The sequence below is a fragment of the Phyllostomus hastatus genome, unplaced genomic scaffold, assembly GCF_019186645.2.
Source record: "Phyllostomus hastatus isolate PE091 unplaced genomic scaffold, TTU_PhHast_1.1 phas_scaffold_39, whole genome shotgun sequence".
NCBI lineage: Eukaryota > Metazoa > Chordata > Mammalia > Chiroptera > Phyllostomidae > Phyllostomus > Phyllostomus hastatus.
The window spans coordinates 21,936,647-21,963,409 of NW_025334028.1; the positions used below are offsets into that span (position 1 = coordinate 21,936,647).

Consider the following 26,763-nt stretch of genomic DNA (forward strand, 5'->3'; position numbering starts at 1 on the left):
ACAATGCTACCTATTCAATTTATTAAAAATTGTAATAAACATAATAATCAAACTAGTGCTCCAAACTTATGCTGTTCACAGGGAAGACACTACAAGAGAAGACAATAGAGACTGGCTTGCAATAAGAAGTACAAATTCCTTCTATAGAGATGGAGAAATAAAAGGACAAATCTAGTTGTCTAAAAGACAATTCACTGTACACATTTTATTTACAGTTTTGTACACTGTCTTAATGTGAATGGGATTGCTTTTCTATTTAAGCCATTTTTTTAACCAAAGCAAAATAACCTAAGTAATACAAAGTGTTAAAATACAGCAAAGAGATACAAAAACAGACGTACTAATTCTAATTAGGAATGTAATTATGATGTTACATTTTTATAATCCACAATTATGTTTAGGAAATCACACAAACATAGATCACTGATTTGAATGAAATGCATAAATTTGTAGCAAAGCTTTGTAGTTATAAAAAAAACAAAAAAATTACCAAAGAATGCCCAAAATTAATGTTTATTCCACCTTTGTGTCATATTCCTGGATCCTTTACCAATGTTACATGAGGAAAAAAACAAAGCAAACAAATGAAAAAAGTGAAATCAGAATCACTAATGTTATCAAGTAGGGAACCAAATAAATTAAAATCTAGCAGCCATCAGCAAGAGTACAGCAAAGACAATGCTGTAAGAAAAAAAAAGAGAGAGAAACAAAATTGCTAGAAAACTGTATGCATCATACTCTTTCAAACCAGCAAAATATGCTCCTGCATACAATGGAACATAAACAGAATTCTTTTCCTGTAAGGTATAGAGAAATGTTATGGTCTTTTTGAACTTTGTGGATGGGTAAAGTGTTTGTAATGATAATTTTCCTAAGCTATTACACAGTAGGCCAGAAACACATTTTTGGATTCTGGGGACAATGTGTACTGTTAATTCTTTGATTGGGTAAGTGAATATTCTAGCCAAAGTTAAAAAAAAAAAAAAATGAACACAGAAGTACAAGACAAAGGCGAATGAGACTTCTCATATCTTTGCAATGTTTAGATGGAAATCAAATTTAAATGCAGTCCACTCTGCTTTTGAAGAGGCTTTGGTTCAACTCCCAAATCTCGATTGCTTGACGCAGTCTCCTATGAGAATACTCAGAAGGTGTCTTCTTAAACAACAAACCTATTTTTAGTGGTGGAGCCGCTCTTAGTAGCTGTGTCTGCATGAGACTGATAACCAATCGTCATCTTTGGAGGAAGTCCTAACCTTTCCTTGTATACCCTCCTAGAAAAAGAAAAAGAAGAAAAGTGGCCATTAACTTTTATCCATACACACACCAAATTCAGTATTATGATTCTTTATACTAAAAAAATAACTAGGCTAGAGGGTGAAAAAGGAAATCACTTACCCTTTTAGCAAAATTTACTCTTCATTTTCACAACAATCTTGGTTAATCGCTTAACCAGGATTTGAGTCTACTATCTATTAGGTACTGTGATAATTATTAATAAATCAGTAATTAAAGAAGGGGCAATCGCTAGGCTCAGTGTTTATATTTGATCATTTACAAAAAAATAATCACAAATACACATGGTGGACCTGTAACATTATAATTAAAATAAAAAATAAAATCCATTACATGAACATGTCTATTTTAATTCTCTGATCTAAAATGCTATGATTAGGTTGGTGTGGCTCAGCTGGTTGGAATGTTGTTCTGTAAACTGAAAGGCTGTGGGTTCGACTCTCCGTCAGGGGCACATACCTAAGGTTATGGGTTCAGTCCCTGGTTAGGATGTGTGCAAGAGGCAACAAATGAATGTTTCTCTCCCTCTCTCTTACCCACCCCTCTTTCCCCCTCCCTTTCCCTCTCCCATACAATGGGTATGTCCTTAGGAGAGGATTAAAAACAATTAAAATTCTACAATTAGCCCTGGCCAGGTCAGTTGAGGCATGGCCCTGTGTATCAAAGGTTACAGGTCTGATCCCCAGTCAGGGCACCCAAGGGAGGAAACCGATTGATGTTTCTCTCACATCAATGTTTCTCTCTCTCTTCCCCCTCCCTTCCTCTCTCTCTAAAATCAATGAACATATACCCTTGAGTGAGGATTAAAAGATAATAATAAAATTTAAAAAATAAATTGCTACAAAATTTTGTACATTTAAACCCTAGTAAATATTGCATATTATTGCACAATTACCATAATTATTACAAGATTTCACACACAAAAATTAAACACTTTGAAGGCAATTTATGATATTTTCTGGATAATTTAGGATATACTAACTTTACAACTTAACTTTCAAATAAGACGTGACACAATTTTAAAAACAAAATGTGTTAAGTATCAAAGAGGGTAAGTATTGGGGTTGTGATACTGTACAATAAGTAGCTAATATCATCTGTGAAATTACAGAAATCTTCCTTTTAAAAGTCACGAGGTCGAAAGTATAATGCCAAGAGAATGAAGCACATCTGAAGGCTGAGGAACAAAAATAAGGCCATGTGGCTACAATTAATAAGAAAAATAAATATGAGAGATAAGGCTGACAAGAAAACTAGATTCTTATTCTAAGAAAAACCAGCAAAATTTCAAACATAAGCATCAGAATTAAATTAAAATAAATGGATATACATTTCATGGAACTAAATTCTCCAATATAACACTAAGACAGTTTTATTTATACTCCACCCTCCAGAAGATTTCAGTGCCTTCCCTTGATGTAGGCATCTAAAAACAATTTTATGATAACTAAAGTTATAAGCATTATCATCAGATTTATGTGTATGACACAATGTATTCCCTCAATTATACTAAATCATTAAAAATGCCAGGAAGCAAGTACACTGAGCCACATAACTTGGATGGGTTTAAAAAATAAAAATCTATCCTTGGAAGTCAAATGTTTTATATTATAAAGATTTCAAAGCTTTGAATATTGAAACAAATACAAAATTTTCTGAGGAAATAAATTAATACTTAATATCTTTAACTTGTTTTCAAAGAAATATAAAACTCCAATAAGAGTTTTAAACAATCAATTCCTTTCTCTTATAGAAACCTGTAGAATTAAGCCTGGAACATATCCATATCTTTTAATTCAAAAGGGATTCATAGAATTCATGTTTGAAAAATCACACACAAAGGGCAAACAAGCATTGTATTACCTATGACTAGTACTTAATTTTAACACAAAATATTCTGAGACTATATCTGAAGAAACCCAAAACACTAATTTGAAAGAACATAAGCACTCTATGTTCATTGCACTGTTATTTACAATTGCCAAGATATGGAAGCAGCCTAAGTGTCCATCAGTAGATGGAGTGGATGAAACAACTATGGGTCATTTCCACAATGGAATTCTACTTGGCCATAAAAAAAGAAAAAAATTTACCCTTTGCAACATCATGGTAAGTAAAATAAACAGAATCACAGAGAGCAGGATGACAGATGTGCTGAGTGGTGGGGATTAGGAGGTAGAGGGATCAAGCAAAACAGTAAAAGGACTCATGGATGTGGACAACAGTGTGGCGAATGTGGGTGGTCGGGGAAGGGGCGTAAAAGGGCTAAATGGCAATAGAAAAAGTACAATAAAATTTTTTCTTGAAAAGTCATGCACACACACACACACACACACACACAAGTCACTAATTTAAATGTAGTGAGAAGAAAATTCTATTTAACACTGGTGGATGTTTGGGGGAGGAAAAAAAAGACAGGCAATTTTTGCAAAGAATAGTATTTACCAAAAAAGTTTAAAGCTTAAGACATGTAGATTTTAAATATGGACAAAACCAAGATAGTGTCACTTAAATTTCAATACAAACATTATGTACAGTGTACACACAGACAAAAAATTCACATATAATATTCATGAATAATTACATTATTATGAGTATTATACACTTAGCACTATAATTTTAAACTAGAAAGACTTATATTGTCATCTGACAAACTAATATGCCAAAATAGGTAGATGTAAAAGAAGCAATACAAGGAAAATAATGATCTCTAAATCCAAATATTTCTAAAGCTACAAATTACTCTGCATTTAGTTATTGTATTTTAAAAGAAATACACAAATAGCAAAACTTACCCTATATATGTAACAGCATCTCTGTTTTCACATTCAGTAGTCCATATTGCTATCTTATCACCTTTAGCTCTAACATTAACAACAGCTCCACATACATCATCACTGTAGTCATCAAAAGATTCTCCAATAAGGCACAGCAGCTTAAAAACAAAACCCAAATGCAAATTACACCCAACAGATTATAAAAAGCTAAATAATTCAACTGCAAATGTCTCATATATACAAAACTAAAAGTTTTTTAATCAAGTGTGGACTTTTTGAATGTCTACATTATTTTTAAGTATATAGTTTTATCCTGACTTTTAAAAAATTTATTTTCTCCTTTGCTTTTTTGTTAATAACAAGAACATTAACAGTTGTTTTATTAATATTCACTTGCTATGTAGTTGCTTAGTAATTGCCTCTGCTTCTTGCTGTTTTTCATAAACACTTTCCAATGTTTAATTGCAGTAAATATATATTAACATAAAATTTGCTATTTTAACCATTTTTGTATAGTCCAATGGCATTAAGTATATTCACAACATTGTGCAACCATCACCACCATCTATCTCCAGAACCTGTCATCTTGCAAGATGAAAACTTTTTAAGGTAGAATTCTATAACAATATTTACTGATAATCTCTCCCGAAAGCAAAATAAGTCTCCTCTTAAAAAAAAAATCAGTCACCCAAATATATATATTAATTGCTTCATTAAGTGCAAACTATAAACCAGACACTGTGCCAAGTGCTAGGGAAACAAAACAGACTATGATTCCTGCTCTGAAAGCTTGGGATTTAGAACCCTTCACTGCAGAAAATGCCTGTTACATCATATTTAATATATAAAAAGCTAAAAGTTCTAGGTTATATCACAACAAATAAGCTATATGATATCAAGCTACAATTTTAGTTTGCTTCATTTACCTAAACAGTTTTGTGTACAAGTCAATACTCTAAGAAGCTTGTAAAACTTACATTATACAAAATGTAAGGTTCTATAATTTTGAAGTTAATGTAATGATCAGAATGAGCTTGTTGAGGAAGGGCAGAGTCAGTTGTCCATTACTATATATCTGATTTGTAATGTGGAAGGGGGTTTCACTGTACTAGTATGTAGAATATACAGGACTCACATGATAGAAAACAGTAAGCGGCTGGCTTAGAATTTCTACAGTGGGCATTCTTATCTCTTTGTTGACTAAGTAACTGAGGTAAAATGTAATGTAAATTAGTTTTAGTGTTCTAAACCTGTTTCTGTAATTTTAAAACCTTACTGTTTCTAGCCAAAAGCGATCGAGGTCACTTCGTCTCTGCTGTTTGCTTAACGTAATTAGCCATCGTCCTCCTCGTTTGTTTTTCTCATCTTCCCACATAGGCTTAATACCATCCTACAGGGTGAGAAGACAATATTAGATAATATTATTACTTAAGAGATCATCACTAGAAACAGCAAGCAATACTGTCAACTTTTTACTTCATTCCCCATAAAACTGTGATTGAAGTAGTGGGAAAAAAGCATACAGGACTTATAGCCAGAGGCACAGGGTTGCAAAATTGAGAGTCCCAACTTAGGGACTTATTAGCTATCAAACATTGGGTTTTATTTAACTTGGAGGTTCTTAAACATTCTGATGTAGCTTCTCAAAACTACATACACTGCGAAACCTAGAAATTCTATACAAAAGTATGTACACCTGTGCAATTTCAGACACTTAATAAATGACTATCCCCTACTACCTGACAAAACCCATTTAAAAATATTTCAGGTCCCAAGTACCTCATGTTAAGAATTCCCAACATACAGGGATATAAAGTAAAGCTTAGGAAATACAGTCAATAATATTGTGATAACTTTGTATAGTGCCAAGTAGGTACTTCAAAGGTCATGGAAGGTAAGCATGGGGGACCACTCTGTAAAGTATGTGACTGTCTAACCACTATACTATACACCTGAAACTAATACAAAATAATACTGAATGTAATCTATAATTTAAAAAAAATTCTTGACAAGCTCTGAACTTCATTCTATTCAAATATACAGGGTCTGGCACAAATAATGCCCCCTTTTTATTACAAAATCACAAGCATGTGATTCTGTAACGTAACAATAGCACACTCAAGCATACCACATGACATTTTAGGTGAAATGTTCACACTGCTGTCCATCTCATGTGAGACATTCACGTACCCTACCAACCATACTCTAGCAAGCCTCGCTTCTGCCAGAGCCTGTATAAAGAAGACTGGATTTGAAAGACAAAGCTTTCTTCAAAATCACTCACAGTAGGTATCCACAAAGTAAGATGTTCACTTAACTTCAGTTATTTATACTAAAACAGGGCAAAATATGTTCATGCTAAGCCTAGTAAAGCTAATTTAATTTTCCTTCAATCAACAGCATTCCCCATAACTAAGTTTGTGGCTAAATTTCTTAATGAATACGTGAATGGTCCAATCTTACTACATAGGTATGAAATCACCAATTAAGCATACCTTAAAAAGTGAGTAGTCACAGCCAGGCATTAAATTACTAGACAACTGGATATGGTTGTACAGACTAGGTAAAAGAAAAGGACAATTATACACATAGAATATGTAATACAGAGTTTAGGTACTTAAGTAATATTCAGAAAATACAATAAAAATAACAAAAATAAAGGTTTATGTTCATTTTTTCCCTAAGGATTCAATTTCTGAAATGGACCAAAGACATCTTAGTAGTGGCCAGTTCAAGAATCAACACCTGATGATTTAAGAAAATATTTTTAATAATTTTATTCTGACAAAATTTGGTATATTGGTTAACTCAGTGCATACCTGTGTATATATAAGAAATATATATACCTGAGAATAGAGGTATGAGGTTGCTTCAAGTAGACGAAAAAATTTGAAGCTAATGAGCAGTTTTAAACACACAACAAGACAAATCAAAAAAAAGCAAGACAACTTTATGACTATCAGCACTGTATGATTGAAATAAGCCAACATTATTATCCTTGAAGATATCCAAGAGAAAAGACCAATGGTTCCCAAACACCACAGACTGTTACTAGTCAGTAAGCATAATAATCATTTGGAGAGCTTTAAAACACAAATAACAGCACCAGCTCCAGCCATATTCCTTGTAATTTTAAACCTTTAATGTTGGTGGACCCTGGAATCTGTATATCTAAACTATTCCCCACATAACAATATAACAGAAAAACATTTGGGATGACTTAGATATCTACTAGCTTGAAGGTACAAGGCTAAATCATTTGAGCTCCTGAAGTCTTTTGCAACAAAATTGCTATAAAACTGACAACAGAGTAAAAAATGTTTTGCCTTTCTCCAATACATGATACAGAAGACAGACCATGGATGATAGTTATTTATCCTTAGTCAAATTCTCTGTGCTATTTTAACCCAGTGCAGGAATATTCCAAGCAGAGTATTCAGAAAGAGTCTGTCACCCTTCAGATAACATTCCACAGGATAAAATGCAAACCCAGTTTGGGTGAGACAGTGTAAGACCGAGTAAGGTTTCTTGAGTCACTGTACCTAATGATCACTTTTCCTGAACTACATAATCACTGACAGCTTCTACTAGACAACAAAAGAGGCCTGGATACTAACAGTGTGCTGCAAAATTAGCCACCACCATTTTTATTAAAGTAATGAATAGTGTGGAAGTGACCTTCTTCAATGTCATTCAAGTAGAAAAGACCTCCCTTCTCCCTCATAGTGTTGTGCTGTAAGGTCCCTTAGTAATAAGTTCACAGTGAGAATTTGTAATGGCACATTTAAACAGAACCCTAACACGATAAACAGATTAGATAAATCTGAAAGGACTGAATGCTTCTTTATCACTAAATTTGATAGAAAAAAGAGGTAAAGAAGTGACTTAGAAAGCTGAAGAATTCATTCATCTCTCTAAATTATGGTATAAAAATCTACTATGCAATGACATTGCTTACACATAAATAAAGTGTGGGGCCATGTGTATACTGGTGAAAGCCAAGCAAAGTAGATAAATAAATTTGATTTAGTAGAAGAAATGGCTCAAGACTCTTGCTCCTCCTCCTCTTCTTCCACCAACTGGAAACTATGTTTTAGAGTACTCTTGAATAAATACAATTAAAGAAGAAAAACACAGATATTTTTGATAAGGCAAAGCTGAAAACCCCAGTTTAACTAGACAACTAGACCTGTGAATTACTGGGGGGCTTAAATGTAATTCTATTACTTTTAAAGAAATTCAAAGCTTTCCATAAAAAGTGAGCTAGCTAACAATTTATAGTTTTCACTAACAATTCAATGTTTTGTTTCTTTCAGTGATTCAAATGCATACTAAATGCCTATGATAGGCAAAGCACGAGGAATATACAGAAGAATATTGTTCCTGCCCTGGAGGAAGTATACATATATGAATTTGCTGAACATAATGTGTTCTTTCATATGGGAGAACACATTCAGGAAATTATATTAAAACACAAGAGTAGCATCACTTATTCAATGTATGAATCCAAAAATATACAGACTTAACAGATACTGTCATTCTTTTACAAACCCTGAATACTGAGCACTTAAGCCTTTGAAATCTCAAAATTCTTGTAACAACAAATCCCAGATGTTACACTGAAAATAATTTGCAGAAATGAAGAGGTAACAAAGCTCTGGAATACCCAAGTATGGGGTAAATGTTTCCAGGCAACCAAGAAAGGGGAAAGTTCCAACAAGTTGTCACAAGTTCTAGGAGTAATAAAGTGAAGGATCTGTCAGGAATAAAGAACATGCAGGCCTAAATGATGACAAGGCGGACGCTTTCTAAAAACTGATGAGGAATAACCACCAATTCAAATAGTTGTAAGGAGAAGGACAAGCAAAAAGGTAGTTCTATAAATGAATATATATTAACTTTTCATTCATTAACATTCATTTAACTTAACTTTAACATTCATTTTGTAAATGTGACATAAAATTAAAAACTAAATACTAATGAAATAACAAACATCCTGAAATGAATGGGTTACTTACGCCCAAAAGTCTTCAACAGTATCAAACTCAGAGATCAGCCGAAGGTTTGCTTGCCAAGTTTTGCTTTTATCATTTTTAAAAAACCAGAGTGCCCATCTAAAAAGAAAAAGTTGGTGTCAAAAAAATGAACATCAATGTTCATTGCAGCACTATTCAAAATAGCCAAAAAAAGGAAGCAGCACAAGTGTCCACTGATATGAATCAATAATAAACAAAATGTGGTAAAAACATACCATGTAATATTAGTCAGCCTTAAAAAGGAAGGAAATTCTGACACTTGCTACAACATGGATAAACCATGAAGACATTATGTTAAGTAAAACAGGACAGTCAAAAAACACAAAGGTATGAGGTACCTAGAGTAGTCAAATTCAGAGACAGAAAGAATGATGGCTGCCGGGGGCCTAAGGGAAGGAAAATGGGGGACTGTCATTAAGAATGGGGTTCAGATTTAAGCTTTCATTCTGCAAATGAAATGACTGGTTGCAAAACAGTGAGGATGCCCTTAATACTACTGAACTTTACATTTAAAAGATGGTATATTTTGCCCTGGCTAGTGTAGCTCAGTGGATTGAGAGTGGGCTGTGAACCAAAAGGTCGCCAGTTCAATTCCCAGTCTAGGGCACATGCCTGGGCTGCAGGCCAGGTCCCCAGTGGGAGCCATGTGAGAGGCAACCACACATTGATGTTTCTCTCCCTCTCTTTCTCCCTCCCTTTCCCTCGCTCTAAAAAATAAATAAAATCTTAAAAAAAAAAAAAGGATGGTATATTTGATGTTATGTGTACTTTACCAAAATTAACAATAAAATAATTTTAAATTGTAATTATTCCAGTGGCAAATAGAGTAGCTTTGTCTTTTTTTTTAATTATTTAAACAGTATGGATTTTGTTGTCTAATACATAACAAATTCTCTGCTATACACAGAGGCCCACTGAGGCTCATTCCTCAGGGGAATTCACAAAAATTTATCAGACTATTGCAGTATGCTGAGTGCTATAATAATCAATCATAGTTACTTTAAGAAAAACAGAGCAGAAGCACATAAGCAAAGTGGGGAACAGAAAAGCTGAGTTTTAAGAGAAACAAAAGGGTATAAGCCAAGAGGAAGAAATGGGAGCACTAGAAAGAGGGAACATTATGAAATGTGCCCCTGTTTACTCAAACACACAAATGGGAAAATAATAAAGAGATTTATTGAGTAATGCTACCACAGATATGTTCTGCAGTAATGTATACCAGCTTCTATATATCTGTATATACTTGTTAAAGGGTCTTTTTACTCTAATACTTTGAAAATAAACTCTTGTTACATCAAAGCTTAAATGCTATCATCCAAGATAATTCATTTTAGAACTATATTCACTCAACTACTATACCAAAGGTAACTAAAAAATTTTCTCAGTGATAAAAATGTCTGATAACAGGGTTTCTAAACAGAGGTACGGTATTTCACTAATCTCTATGACTAATGCTTGATAATCTCAGATATAAAAATAAGATACATTTTACCTACTTGATAAATATTTGCCAACTCACTATCAAAATCACAAAAAGCAAAGGCAGAAAATCTATTAAACACACACATACTATTCAAGTACTGTACTCTGGATTTCTAAAATTAATTTACTCTTTACTCAAAACTTAAAAATAGAATCATCATATGATCCAGCAATTGTACTACTGGGTATTTACCCACCAAAATACTAAGGATGAAGGGGTTTGAAAGGTACAAAATTCCAGTTATAAAATAAGTAAATAATTGAGATTTGATATATAGTATGATGATTATAGTTAATACTATACTGCATATTTAAAAGTCACTAAAAGAGTAGATCTTAAAAATTTTCATCGCTAGAAAAAATTTTGTAGCTACGTATGGTGACAGATGCTAGCTAGACTTACTGTGCTGATCTTTTCACAATATATACAAAATATTAAATCACTGTATTGTATACCAGAAACTGATACATTGATATATTAATTTTGTAAGCCAATTATTCCCCAATTTAAAAAACAATAAATAATAAACTTAGTTCAGTCAAATATTCTTGGTTTTGGAAAATTTAGAAAAACCTTAAGTGCTTATCAACAAGGAATTTATTTTATTTTTTTTAAATTCTCACCTCAGGATATGTTTACTGATTTTAGAGAGAAGGGGGAATAGAGAAACATCTATGTGTGAGAGAAAACATTAATCAGTTGCCTCCCATACACCTGACCAGAGATCAAAACCTGCAATGTACTTATGTGACCTGAGCAGGGATTGAACCCACAACCTTTCTGATATAGGGGACAATGTTCCAACCAACTGAACCACCCAGCCAGGGCTCAACAAGGGAATTTTTAAATCAGCCACTTTCAAAGTGTGGTTTACTGACTCCTAGGAGACTCCAAGACTCTTTCAGCTCTGATGAGTAAAAGGTATTTTCATAATAATGTGAAGACATTATTTTTCACTGTATTGACATTTGCACTACTGGGGCAAAAGCAATGGTGGGTAAATCAGCTGGTGCCTTAGCAAGAATAATACAGTGGCACCAAAATATAATAGACGACACTATTTTTTATTACCACCAATTCTCACAGTAACAATAATGTCAGTTTTGTTAAGAACCATTGATGAAGCAGTAAAAACTACTGGTTTCATTAAATTTCAATCTGTGTACATGTCCTTTTCATATTCTATACAAAAAACACGTGTACTGCATACCAAAATACAATTCTTAGGCAAATGAATTATAATATGAACTAGCCACTTTTTTCATGGAACACCATTTTAACTTGAAAGAATGGCTGATAAACTACGGTTTTTTCCTGGATAATAATCAGAGTGAGCCTGTCAGTTAAAATTTTAGCTTTCAGGAAAAAATCAGAATTCTGGAAAACTGATGTGTGCTACTATAAGCCTGATAACTTACTAAAATGTAAAGACATTTCTGATGAGTTTTAGTAGTGATATGATATGTTTTTGACACTATATAATAAAACGTGTCAATATCTGGAAGATTCCGTAACTCGTTAACACCAGTACTTTCCAAATGACCAGTGTGTTGCAAAATCACATATGGGTAAAAACTCCATCCCAAATATAGGACAGGCCAATGGATTTTAATGTAACTAAGTACAGAAAATTCTTGGATATGATTTGATTCCACATTGCAACTAACCTATGAGAAACCTAGTATCAAAGGAGAATATTCATAATTCTTTTAGAAGGCTTTTAAAAATTCTCCTCCCAATCCTGGCTGGGTGGGCCAGCTGGCTTGTAGATTGGAGCATCATCCCATACACCAAAAGGTTGAGCGAAGTTCTATCCCCAGCCAGGGTGCATACAGGAGGCAATGAGCAATGTTTCTCTCTAAAATCAATAAACATATCCTTGGGTGAGGAATTAAAAAAAAATTATCATCCCTTTTCCAACCACCTACCTTTATGAGGTCACATTTTCTCACACTTTGTCTAAAACAATTTATGTCCTACCTCCACAGCATGAATGTAGAAGCATTCTGCATAGAAGCATTCTATGAAAATCTAGCTAACTTGTAACTAAGGGACATGAAAAGATTTATAAAAATGCTATTCCTCATACTACATTTTATTTTAGATATTTTTCCATAAAAAATTAATATGAATTTTAAAATAAATATAGCTTTATATTTTCCTAATTATATTTTCTAATATAGTAAGAGAAATGGATAAAAATCTACACAGCCAAAGCTCTGTGGAATCTCAATAATTTTTAAGTGTCAATAGGCCACAAGACTGAAAAGTTTGAGAACTGCTGATTTAAATAAAATATAACATATCCATGCAAGAGACTACTGTGTGCTATTAAAATAATTACGTGGATTTTTGCTGACATAAAAACCAGAAGGCATGAAAGAAGGGTGATATTAGACTCCATAAAAATAAAAAAAATCCAAAAAATGTAATTCCAGAGACAATATTAAAAGCCAAATGATTTGGATAAGTCATTTTCAACCTAATCCCCCCTTGGATAATTTAGCATTTCCTCATATACAATGCTTGGAAATGAAAAGATAACCTAAAAGAACTAAACAGACTATCCACAGTCTGTTTAAAAACACAGATGATCAATACAATATGAAAATGTTCTCAAACTTCAATAAAAAAACACAAATTTACAACAGTAAGACAGTGTTTTCTCAAATCAGAATAGGACAATCTGGCAATAATTATAAAGATTGATGGTTGGCAAAGATGCAGAAAACAGGAACTCTCAAACTGTTAAAAGTCTAAGCTGCTAAAAGAATTTGGCAGTATTTATAAAGGTAGTCTTTTAACCTAGAAAATCTGAAATTTTATGCTAAAAACATATTCACACAAGGGTGCAGAAATACCATATTTTAAGGACTATAAGGTGCACTGGACCATAAGACGCACCTAGGTTTCAGAGGAGGAAAACAGGAAAAAAAATTTTGAAGCAAAAAACGTGGTAAAATATTTTATAACTTGTGACCCCACTCCACTGCTGCAAGCCAGGTAAGCTACATTCAGACTATAAGACGCACCCCCCTTTCTCCCAAATTTGGGGGGAAAGTGCATCTTATAGTCCGAAAATATGGTATATAAGGATGTATAGGTAAGGATGTAAGGATTTAGTACTATTTGTAAAAGAAAAAAAATCTATAAATCCATTCATGCAAATTTGGTAAAATATACACCAAAAAAGTATGGCCACCTGTATAAAAAGCATACATGTGCTACTGAAAAGTATCAGAATACCAACCAAATTTAATATTGACTACCCCTCCAGGGAGTGGAGAAAAGTAAAATGGGGAAGAAGATACCTGAGAAAAGCAGAAAACTTTTACTTTATATTGTACCACCCTTATTTAATCATTATAATTATTAGAGATTATTTTTTAAGAAAGCAAAATTCTGCAATATTTATAAAAATAAATGAGAAAACTACAAAAATTTGAACCATAAAGCATCTTAGAATATCTTTGCAAGTGATATTTATCATTTTACACAAGTAGAATTTATAAAGAAACTGAAATCCTCAAAGACTTCATTTAGCACTTAAATTTGTTTACCAATGAGGCCCCTTTCAGAAATTTCTTCTTAGCCTTCATATGAGCTGTGAGGGATATATGCCTTGATAACTTCTTCCCACAGTAATAGCAACAATAAGAACATACAGCTAGAAGGCATAGAGAGTTAGCTTTTAAAAGATACCAATAAAAGATGAAAAAATACTTTAAGGGTTTCAATGCTACAGTGAGGATGAAGTATATGAAATTCCTGCTAATCAATATTTCCACTTTAATACTTTTGGTACAATGCTTTCCTAAGAAGAAGGATTTTACCCTCTATGGACTATTTTTTTTTAAATAGTGATCATATTTATTCTTTTATTTTAGATTTTACTTATTTATATTTAGAGAGAAGGAAAGGAAGGGAGAAAGAGAGGGAGAGAAACATAAATGTATGGCTGCCTCTCATATTGTCCCCCAGTGGGGACCCGGCCTGCAACCCAGGTATGTGTCCTGACTGGGAATAGAACCAATGACCCTTTGCTTCTCAGGACCGTGGCTCAATCCACTGAGCTACACCAGCCAGGGCCCTTTATGGACTATTGATTTGATAACTCACTCACTAGCTGACAATCCCCATTGTCTAAAGAATGGATTATGTTCCTCATTGAAGGATACCCTAAAACACAGGTCTCCTGTGAAAAATGACATAGAACACATTTGGACTATTATTTCAGTAGGTATTCCGTGATAATGAAGAAATGACAAAAAGTATTGAGACCATAAAGGGAAAATGTATTTTTTAGATAACTGAAATTAAACCATAGCCAGGCTTATGAGATCTTTAAAATAAAGTAAAAATGAGGGGAAATCAAAGGAACTGAATGAAATACTTAAATATCTTCAGAAGTCAGTTCCAATTTACTTTCCTCCAGATTCTTACAATGTTTATATGTTGCCATTTTGTTCCCACCATCAACTCTCAGTGAATTTGTGTAAATGTTCATTACATAAACATGAAAGACAATAAAGTAAAAACATAAACATATGGGGAAGAGGTGGGGTGGAGTTGGGAAAACCATGCAATGAACTACCACTCAAGTACTATTGCTATAACTATGAAAACATTAATTCACCTTAATGTCTCGTAACTGGTCTTAAATATGAACCAACCAACCTCCAGACTCTAAACCCCCAGATCTCCATTTTCTCCTTCATAGCCAATTTCAAAGTGTCTATTCTTACTCTATACATTTTTGTATATTCTATTTACTCTTCAAACTACTCCTACTTTTTTCATCATCTACCCTCTACTAAATTTTCTCATCCTACGTCAGCAAACACTTTATTGTTTAATCCAATTGGCATTTTTAGACTACTTTATTGTTCAATGAGTATTTGATCTTTTTATATATGTATAATTTATAGTTTCTATGTACCGTCAAAAAAAAAAAAGAAAAAAAGAAATCCCCCATTTGCTAACCAAGCCCTTCTCCTGAGTCAAGTTCACTTCTTAAAAGAACTTATTTAATACTGTGGTTACAATTACCACCATCAATTATTAATGAATTTCAAACCAACCTCTCAATCAGTTCTTTCTGAGCTTGAGATTCATACATAAAAATGCTTATTTGACATGGGTCATCCAAGTGAAAATGGAATCCTCAACCTGACCTATCTGAAAGTAGTCTCATCTAACTTTTCCCTCCAAACCTGTCCTATTCACCTTGTTGCCTAAATCAAAAAACTATGTCTACAAACTTACCTGTTCTGTAAAGGATGTTTAATATAGTGTTCTGGATTAGCAACCTCCTGGTTAGATTCTGTTTTCTCTTCTTCTGTAGGCGGGGGATTAGGAGTAGGGGTGGTTTCCTAGTGGAAGATAATAAAACATTATTTAAAAGTTCTTAATATATCTCAAACGGCAATACTCTAAATAGACTTGAACCAATAATGCCAATATTATCTTTTAAAAAAGAAATTTCAGTCCTGGCCAGTGTGGCTCTGATGATTGGAGCATCATCCTGTAAACCAAAATGTCACTCATTCGATTCCTGGTCAGGGCATATGCAAGAGGCAACCGACTGATCAGTGTTTCTTTCTCTCTTGGACTGATGTTTCTCTCCCTCTCTCCCTCCCTTCCCCTCTCTCTAAAATCAATAAGCATGTCCTCCAGCAGGTGAAGACAAAAAAAAAAAAAAAAAAAGACATTACAGAAACATTTCATTTCAGAGACCACAGATCAACCTCTTAGAAAAGTTCCAGACTCTTCATTCTAGCATATCTACATTAATAGAAAAGGGTTTCTTAAATTAAAAATATATAACAATAATACTATATACAGTTATCTTCCACTATCAAAAAGATTATCAGAGACCATGCAACAAAGCTGGGAAAATAACATACCATTATATTAAAGTACTATATATGGAAGTGGGGAGGAGGAAAAACACACCTAAGTGTGGAATGTATAACCATATTACAATAACCAAAAAAAGTTCATTAAGTGATCAAGCCAATAATCAATACTACACACGAAGGCCCTTGCCTTCATGTCACACTGTTATACATGGTAACTTAAAAGTTCAGCAATTTTTGTCATTTCCAACTGGCCCAATGCAAAAAAGCTGAACATTGGCTCGTTAAATCTTTTTTCTAGGTTAGACATAATTAATACTGTCATTTAGTGTCAGAAACGAAAGAAACCTGGGGATAATGGGTGTTTTCCACATTGCTTCACATAGCACTATCATAAATTAGGGTCAACAACAGAGGGCAAAGGAGAGTCACCAGATGCTCATACCAAAAAAAAGGGGAGGGTGCTACAAGAGTTTGGGTATCAGATTTAAAAGGCAGCAAAGCAACAGATATTGGTTCACTATAACAAGATTATGTAAATCAGAGATGTATGATTTAAAAGACCTCAGAGTAGACAGGTGATAAGTACTTATTTTACAAAATACTCTTTTCTTATCAAGATGGTACATTCAGGAACTACTTCCTACTAGGCTAAAGTCACTCATAAGTAAGGCTATGTCTTGATTTTGCTCACAACTGTAATGCTAATGAACAAACACAGTGCTATACCCAACTGGAACTTATTGGATTGATTACTTAACCAAATGAATTTAAATGTTTACAGAGTACTTAAGGCCCCAAAATTTAGAGTAGTCAATGCCTTAAAATTTCCAATGGTTTCTACCAGTATTTCCTCATCACAGTCCATTTAAGTCTTCACACAGATGATGATTATCAACTGTCATTCTTTACCCCACTTGATTAAAACTAATGATAGTTTCCAGACAGAGACAGTCTCAATGAAAAGAGAAAACAGGGAGAGTTAGGGACAGACAAGGCTGGTGGGCTTTCAGGGACAGGGTAAAAGTGAGCTGCAGAGAACTGAGTTTCATAAATCTATCTTAAAATCCCTCACAGGTCCTTGGTGGACTCCTAAACTGGGATGTCCGGAGTGCAACTCTTGAGTGGCCTAGCAGAGACCAGCTGAGCCAAGACTTCAGAGGTTGGAAATCCTCAACTTTCAGATGAACTTGAAAGACCATGCCCTAGGAATCAAGTGAAATAATCTGACTAACAAATCCTAAAACCAATTCATGACAGGAACAAGGTAATATACCTAAAAATTAACTACCTTCAAGAACCAAACTCCACACTCTTCAAACAAAATATAATCCAGAGCCTCTATGAATATCATCTACAATACCTAGCAAACAATCAAATACTACTAGACATTCAAAAAAATTTTAAGAAACAAATGATCAAGGCATTAAATTTTCCATGGAGGTACACCCAGACATAATCCAGACAACAGAGTTATCAGACAAAGACTTACTGTAAGAACTATGATTACTATAGTAAAATACAAGATCAGGGAAAGTGATTTAAAAAACCACGTAATTTTTTTTTACCAAAAAGTAAAACATCTATTGTGTTAAGGTTATCACATAATGTCTAATATCCATAATATTCCCGAATATTTTTTGGTTGGTTGATAGCTTCTCTTTATTTTTTATCCAGTTTTTGAGATATAACTGACATAGAACACTGTATAAGCTTAAGGTGTATAACATAATGATTTAACCTACATATATTATAAAATTATTACAATAATCTTAGTTAAAAACCATCAACTCATATAGATACAACAACAACAAAAAAGAATCAGATAGACACTATGTAACTGCCAACTATGATGTCTGAAGTTAAGAGTTCACTGAACAAGTAACAACAGACTGAACTCCGCTGAATGTAGGGTTGGTGAAGTCAGACAAGCCAATAGAAAATTTCAAACAAACCCAGAGCAGGGGAAAGGACAGATGATAAGGAAAGGTGGAAGATGATTAAAATGTTGAAGGACAAGAGGCAAGAGAATGAGACACAAACAATACAGAAAGATAAAGCCAAAATTTACCAAATTTCATCAGAACCTCATGCCATAGACAAAAAGCTTGGGGAACTCCAAATAGTATAACTACAAATGAAAGTACACGCGGGCACACAAGACTCAAACTGAGTTACTGAAAACTAAAGATGAAGAGATAGTATTAAAAGCAGCCAGGAGCCCTGATTGGTGTGGCTTAGTGGGTTGGGCGTCATCCCACAAACTGAAAGGTCACTGGTTCCATTTCTGGTCAGGGAACATGCCTGGGTTGTAGGCCAAGCCCCCAGTTGGCAGCACATGCAAGACGCAACCAACTGATCAATGTCTGTCTTGCACACCGATGTCTCTGTCCCTCTCTTATCCCTCTCTCTCTAAAAATAAATAAATAAAATCTTAAAAAAAAAAAAAAAAAAAGCAGCCAGGAGGGGTGAAAAAGGAACACATACGCATTACTTTCATAGGAACAGCTAACAGCTAACTTCTCAACAGAAACTATGAAAGCCGTAAGACAAAAAGATGACCTACTATTGCTGTAAAAAAAAGTTAACCTAGCATTTTTATAAAAAAGATTTTATTTATTTTTAGACAAAGGGGAAGGAAGGAAGAAAGAGAGAGAAACATCAAAGTGTGGTTGCCTCTTGAGCGCACCTTACTAGGGACCTTGGCCTGCAACCCAAGTGTGTGCCCTGACTGGGAATGGAAACAGTGACCCTTTGGTTTGCAGGTCAGTGCTCAATCCACTGAGCTACACCAGCCAGGGCAATGTTAACCCAGAATCTGACCTAGGAAAAAATATCCTTCAGGAACGGAGAAATACAAACTCACACAGACTGACCACTGCCACCCCACACCCTGGAGGTCCAAGGAAAGAGGAACACCAAAGGAAAATCCTCAGGCTGGGGGAAAAATTCCAGATGGCAGCACAGAAGTATAAAAGAAAAAGAAAAACACTGTAAAGAGTAAATACATAAAAGGCTATTAACAGTGTAAAGGTGCAATAATAATTATGTTTTGTGAAATTTAAAATAATAATGATGGATCCGCCAAAGGGGTAGACATATTAGATTTACAACACTGGGTGTATGAGTAAAAGCTACTCTTCCTCTCCAAGTTAAAAAATACTGCACCTTCTCTTAATAAACTAAAAGACAAACGATAAGAAAAAATTTACTCATAACTTCAAAATCCTCATTAGAAGTCCTAATTTCACAATATTTACTAAAACATTTTAATTTTACCTCAGCAGCACATAACAATGGATTAATTATAGCATGGGATAATTCTAAGTTTCATGGAGCCCAAAATACCACCCTTCTTTTCAGTTATTCATTTGAATTTTCAAAATTAGGAGAATAATGGAAGACTAAAATAAGACATACAGAAACTAAAAGCAGGTAATAAATTCAGGAAAAAATATATCTAGTTCCTAGAATTAAAAGATTTTTCTTTTAATTAAAGGTCTTACTTTAACTGGTGTTTTACTAAGAATATATCATTGCGAATTTTTCCTGTAATTATAATAGCTACTCATCTTTAAATATGTGGGTGTATGCATCAATAGGATACCAATTATTAATCTTTCAGTCTTCACTTTTAATATATAAATGTGCTACATTTTAGGAAGAATGCTCTAAAACACTGAAAATGTTTATTAACCACAGAGAATTATCTTCTCAATTATTTGAAACTTTATAATGCAAACACAGTACTGATATTTAAGTCTTTTATGTTACTACCTACAGTTTAACAGTCTCATGTTCAAATTTTAAACTATATGATTCTCAAACCCTCTTGCTAAAGCATAAGTTTTAACAGCCAACTGCTTCCAAGCTAGAATAAAACATACTAAACTACTCTGAAAATATTCATTCACATGGCACAGACCAAATAAGATTTACAAATCATGTCAGAAATTACCTATGAAAACATTAAAATTAAAATCTGTATAAAAGGGCATATTTTCCTCAAATTTTCTCTCAGAACAAAAAAAAGAAACAATCCTTTTTTGTTGTTTTGTTTTGACTGATTGAGAGAGGAAAGCAGGGAGAGAAACACTGATGTGTTCCACTTATTTATGCATTCATTGATTGCACCTTTTTTCCTTTTTATTTTCTTAAATATATTTTATTGATTATGCTAGTACAGTTGTCCTGATTTTCCTCCTTTGCTCCCCTCTACCTGGTACCCCTCCCTCCAGCAATCCCTTTCCCTTAGTTCATGTCCATGGGTCATGCACGTAAGTTCTTTGGCTTCTCCATTCCCTATACTATTCTTGATATCCTCGTCTATTTTGTACCTACCATTTATGCTTAATACCTGCACCTTTCCCCCCATTCTCCGCTCCCAGCTGATAACCCTCTAAATATCTCTGTATGTATGTGCCATGACCAGAGATCTAACCCACAACCTTGGTGTTTTGGGTTGAAGCTCCAACAAACTGAACTACCTGGCCAGGGCTCAACAATCCATTCTTTATTAGCAGAAATTTAAACCAAAATGCTTACTATCAACCATTCCTCCTATAAGTTTCTTGATTTCACAGTTACATTGTAAATTATTGTAAAGGAAAAAGATTGAGACTGATGAATGAGACATGCCTCATTATAAAATCATTTTCTGTTCATTTACTTATTATTTTGTCACATAGAACTTCCTCAATTTAAATAATCAGGATACCTTTTTTCTTTCTTATTTTCAACTTAGATAAAACAAAACAAAAATATTCATATAGGATGTGATTTAAAACTTTCAGTCCAATGCTATGGGGGTGGTTCATTCTGTAGGAAAAGTCCAATTCCTATACTTTTTGAATCTGTGGCAACATATACAAGAATGAGAATTATTTTCAAGAATGATACCTACATTGTACTAAATTCTTTGATCAAAACATGATTTATAAATTACCAGCCAACTCAAAACGATGAAATATTTTATTTTTTTTAAAAGAACTATAACAAAAATGCTTTCAGGTCACTCAATTAATAATTTCTAAATTTTTCATTATTTGCCTTCATTTGCTAAGTACTTTAAATACAAATTGAATGACAATAAAAGTAAACTATTTTTTAAAATAATTCATTTAATTAATTTTTAGAGAGGGGGAGGAAGGGAGAGAAGGAGAGAAACATCAATGTGTGGCTGCCATTTGCACACCCTCTGTTAGGGACCTGGTCCACAACCCAGGCATGTGCCCTGACTGGGAATTGAACCTGCAACCCTTTGATTCACTGGCCGACACTCAACCACCCAGCCACACCAGCCAGAACTAAAAATTAAAATATTTTGAAATTTTATCTCCTCTTAAAATTCTTTGTAAGGCTATTAACTACTTAAGTATCTAAAACAGGATAACCTTTAAAAAGGTACAAGGGGACTATGTGGTAACTTTTATCACCCAACTTCACAACATTCTCCCCAAAACCCCCAGAATAGGTGTTCTCATGGGATATGCCTAAAATTTGTCCCATCAGCTATTTTTCAATTATGTAAGACTAGGAAAGAAGTAAAGGAAGTAAGATTACCATATGATCTTGGGAACTAAACAATATATTTTACAAACTTGTCATTTTTATGGCTATTTTCTACAGAGCAGACAGTAAAATAGTTTTAAATTTACATTTGGTTGAAAACCAAATTCTTCACTGCCAAATCTCACAGTAATCCTCTCTACCTATTCTCTCAGCTTGGTGGCCTCCCACATAAGCAAATTTCATTGAAATAGCTATGTTTACCAATATATCTAGGTTTAAAAATTATCCAGACAAGAAATGCTAACTTATCACAATTATGATTACTCTTAAAGTAACCAAAGACATTTTTGACTCAAAGGACAATCTGCACTTGAAAAGCCATTGTATACATATGTCAGATGGGTAAAGCCGTAAGATCCTGCAGTGTTATCTAGATGGTAAGGCATCAGTGAGACTGAAAGAGAGGGTATGTGAAATGAGACAGAGAGAGAATGATAGGTTGGAGTGAGATTGTAAAAGGCCTCAAAGGCCAGGCTAAAAGTCTATCTTTCATCCTGTGAGCAATGGAAGCCATTAACTAACAGGTCAAAGTGATTAAATAAGATGACAAGGAAATTGAAAAGACAGCCAGTTTAATTGCAAAATATTAAACCTGGTTTTAGATTTGCTGAGCTTATGAGATTCAAATAAAACTGTAGAAATAAAATGGTAAAAAATATTATTTTAAAAAAATAATAAAATGGCCTTGGGGTTAAGTAGCTGTCTTAGCAACAGAACACAGTTGAAGGGGAAGAAAAATGCTAAACAAGGGTAGGACAAATTTCACAGTTGCAAAGAATCTCGGGTGCCTTTTTGCATTCTACAAAAATGAACACATGTATCAAACACAGTATTAAACCTTGTGGGATAATCCTAATATTATAAAGCTGGATAGTTCCCAAATCTAGGATCATTTCTGTACATTTTTTAAACCTGATTAAAGTTCAGATTCGTCCTTTACACCTCATTTCAATTTACATTGCTTAAATTCCAAAACGATGCCCCCCCCCCCCGCCATGGTTATGAACATTCAATGTCTCTTGCACTCTCAACCCAAACACACAAACCATCTCTTCCAAAAATAATGAGCCTTCCCTTCAGTACAACCAAATTGTGCCCTCTATTACTTCACTGAACAAATGTATTTACTAAGAACTTTCAGGATTTTTTCCAAAGGTTAGGACATCACCTAAGCCTTAATTTGAAATATGCAAAAATAAATTATTCTCCTGACACTAACAAAGGTTTGAAGCATTGGCTCAAAGTGTGGTCTACAGACTTCTGCTGGTTATAGTCTACAGCCAGGTTAAGTATAGAAATGGAAAGTAAACATTTAGAAAACTTTCTAGCCATTTTACACTATATAAATGTCTGCTGAAATTAGCACCATACATTTTATATGTATTTCTTCATCTTTATCCTACTTTTACCATTTTACAAAAACATAAGATTGAAAATAGCTTAAAATAAACTAGTTCTCTAGCAGAGTATAAGAAGCACTGATTTAGATCACATACCGATAATGTAAGAACCTTGATTTAGGTCACATACTCTTTGGTACCATGGCTGAAATCCCAGCTCTGCCATTCACAAAGGTATAATTTGGCAAAGTTCAGTATCACAGCACCAAATAATAATAATATTATTAGTAACCCATTTCCAGTAGCATTTTCTGATATTCCCCCTTCTTTACTTCATTATTTTTTAAATTAGAAAGACCACTGTGATCTTTGTGTTAATATATAATTGGTTTTTTTAACAAAATGTATTTTATTGATTATGCTATTACAGTTGTCCCATTTCCCGCACCTTTTATTCCCCCTCCATGCTGTACCACCCTCCCACCCCCAGTTCATGTCCATGGGTCACACATATAAGTTCTTTAGCTTCTACATTTCCTATACTATTACTAACCTCCCCCTGTCTATTTTCTACCTACCATTTATTCTTCTTATTCCCTGCACCTTTCCCCCCATTCTCCCCACTCCACATCCCCCACTGATAAGCTTCCATGTGATCTCCATTTCTGTGATTATGTTCCTATTCTAGTTGATTACATTTTTTTTTCATTTCAGTTGATAGTTGTGAGTTTGTTGTCATTTTACTGTTCATATTTTTGATCATCTTCCTTTTCTTAGGTAAGTCCTTTCAACATTTCATATAATAACGCTTTGGTGATGACAAGCTCCATTAACATCTTATCTGGGAAGCACTTTATCTGCCCTTCCATTCTAAATGATAGCTTTGCAGGATAGCATAATCTTGAATGTAGGTCCTTGCATTTCATGACTTTGAATACTTCTTCCCAGCCCCTTCTTGCCTGCAAGGTTTCTTTTGGGAAATCAGCTGATAGTCTTATGGGAACTCCTTTGGAGGTAACTGTCTCCTTTTCTCTTGCTGATTTTAAGATTCTCTCCTTATCTTTCCTCTGGGGTAATGTAATTATGATGTGCCTTTGTGTGTTCCTCCTTAGGTCCAGCTTTTTTGGGACTCTCTGAGCTTCCTGGACTTCCTGGAAGTCTATTTCTTTTGCCATATTGGGGAAGTTCTCTTTAATTATTTGTTGAAGTAAGTTTTCAATTTCTTGCTCTTCCTCTTTTCCTGCTGGCACCCCTATGATTTGGAAGTTGGAATGTTTAAAGTTGTCCTGGAAGTTACTAAGCCTCTCTTCATTTTTTTTGAATTCTTGTTTTTTCTCTGTTCTGGTTGGATGTTTATTTCTTCCTTCTGGTCCAAACCTTTGATTTGAGTCCCAGTTTCCTTACCGTCACTGTTGGTTCCCTTTATTTCACTTTTTCATAGCCTTCACTTTTTCCTCTATTTTGCGACTATACTCAACCAATTCTGTGAGCATCCTGACTACCAGTATTTTGAACTCTGCACCTGATAGGTTGGCTACCTCTTCATCACTTAGTAGTATTTTTTCTGGAGCTTTGATCTGTTCTTTCATTTGGGCCATTTTTTATCTCCGCCCACCTGTTACATAGTAAGTGGCAGATCCTTAGGTGTTCACCAGGGTGGAGTAACCCATGTTGTTGCGTGTGGTACTGTCTGTGGGGGAAGGGTCCGAGAGGGAACAATGCCACTTGCATGGCTCTTGGCTGGCTCACTCACTTCCTCTGCTACCCACATACAAATTGGGCCCTATTGGTGCTGATTCCCATGTGGGTGGGTTTGTGTACATTCCAAGACCCTGTGGGTCTCTCCAACGAACTCTCCTGCGAGGCTGGGAGTTTCTTCTGCTGCCTCAAGCCCCACAGATTTTTTCAGTCAGAAGTTTTGAGGCTTTATTTGCCCACGCTGGAACCCTGAGTTATGTGGTGCGTCTTAATCCCCAGTTGTTCCTTCCTGTTTATTTGCATGCAAATGTGGGACTGCCCACTCTGCCAGCCGCTCCCTTGCCACATGTCCTCTCATCTCAGCCCAACTGCCCATCTCTGCCCCTCCTACCAGTCTGGATGAATGTTTTTTCTTTAACTCCTTGGTTGTTGGGACTTCTATATAGTTCAATTTTCTGGCAGTTCTGGTTGTTTCTTGTTTTTAAATTTGTTGTCCTTCTTTTGGTTGTTCCCGGAGGCACAATCTGTCTACCTATGCCTCCATCTTGGCCAGAAGTCCTGACTGGAAAGACCTTTGTGGTCTTAATAGAAATGCAGATGTTGCAAAAAGGTTGCTGCAGTTACCCAACATTTCAGTAAACAGCAGGCACTATATAGAGATATGAAATAATGAGCAGAAGGGTAAGCAAAGTAAGAACTGAAAAGGATGATGGCTTTGTAATTTTTAAACTGGTAACACCAACTCTCAAACTTCATCCAAACTATGAGTTTTTACTTGATAGACAACATTCACTAAGCAGCAGCTATCAAGGAAGTTGTTACATATTTTTATATACATTACATATTATCTCAATATATTCAGTCTTCACAATTCTATCTTCTCTCCTCTTCAGAAATAAGCCCTGGGAAGTTAACCTGTCCTAGCTGTATGCTACATTGAAATCCAGGGCTATCAGTGTTCAAGGCTCAAGTCACCACATGCCATAGTTTAACCTGTTTGTTGCTTCAGCATTATGATTACCAAAACTTTCATTCTCTCCAAAGTACCCAGAGAGGGACAGTAATTATACACTGTTACCAAGGTACATGCACAAGGTACAGCACAACCCTACAGCACATTCTATGCTTTGTACCACAGCCTAAGGGCAACACCTTCACTATATTGCAAGTACATGTCACTGCCAATAAACTAGAACAAAAGGCATGGATGGTACACCTCACATTCCCCCAACACACACAAAAATCACACTATTAGGAAAAAAAGCAAGTTAATGTTAATGTTTAATTATAGTGAGTTTATATTATTATGCAAGACAGTGTACTATAGTAATGTCTATGTGAACAAATGCCTCAAATATACATTTACATATAAAATAAAAGCTTCTCTTTCATGAGTATGAATAAGTAACACTGAGGGAAAAAATTACTTAATACAAGTAAGACAGGTAAACAAACTTCATAATACTTTCTCAGTTTCCAAGCATTCAATCCCTAGGTCTCTTTATAGCAAAGGATGCATTCCTCCCCCACTCCCACACCCTTCTGTAAGTAAATTAGTATAATCAACTAACTAATACAAGACAAAGTGAAATCTTATCACCTGCCTTCTAAAGAATAAAAAATTTGCTCTGAACACTGAATACTACCTCAATTAATCAATTCTTTTGGTTTTTAGTTTTCAAATACATGTCTGTAGTAAAGAAA

At 34.4% G+C, this 26,763-nt stretch overlaps 1 protein-coding gene across 1 annotated transcript in view; it reads right to left on the reverse strand.

Annotated features, from left to right (window-relative positions):
* Positions 1-691: 691 nt before the first annotated feature.
* Positions 692-26,763, reverse strand: part of EIF4E (eukaryotic translation initiation factor 4E) — a 44,969-nt gene continuing 18,897 nt past the window's right edge. The window contains exons 2-7 of the mRNA XM_045820274.1: positions 15,858-15,964; positions 9,092-9,187; positions 6,569-6,632; positions 5,350-5,463; positions 4,092-4,231; positions 692-1,274 (exon numbers count right to left, since the gene is read on the reverse strand). Of these exons, the coding sequence (XP_045676230.1) occupies positions 1,160-1,274; positions 4,092-4,231; positions 5,350-5,463; positions 6,569-6,632; positions 9,092-9,187; positions 15,858-15,964 (636 nt within the window). The 3' untranslated portion in view covers positions 692-1,159. The remainder of the gene's footprint in view (positions 1,275-4,091; positions 4,232-5,349; positions 5,464-6,568; positions 6,633-9,091; positions 9,188-15,857; positions 15,965-26,763) is intronic.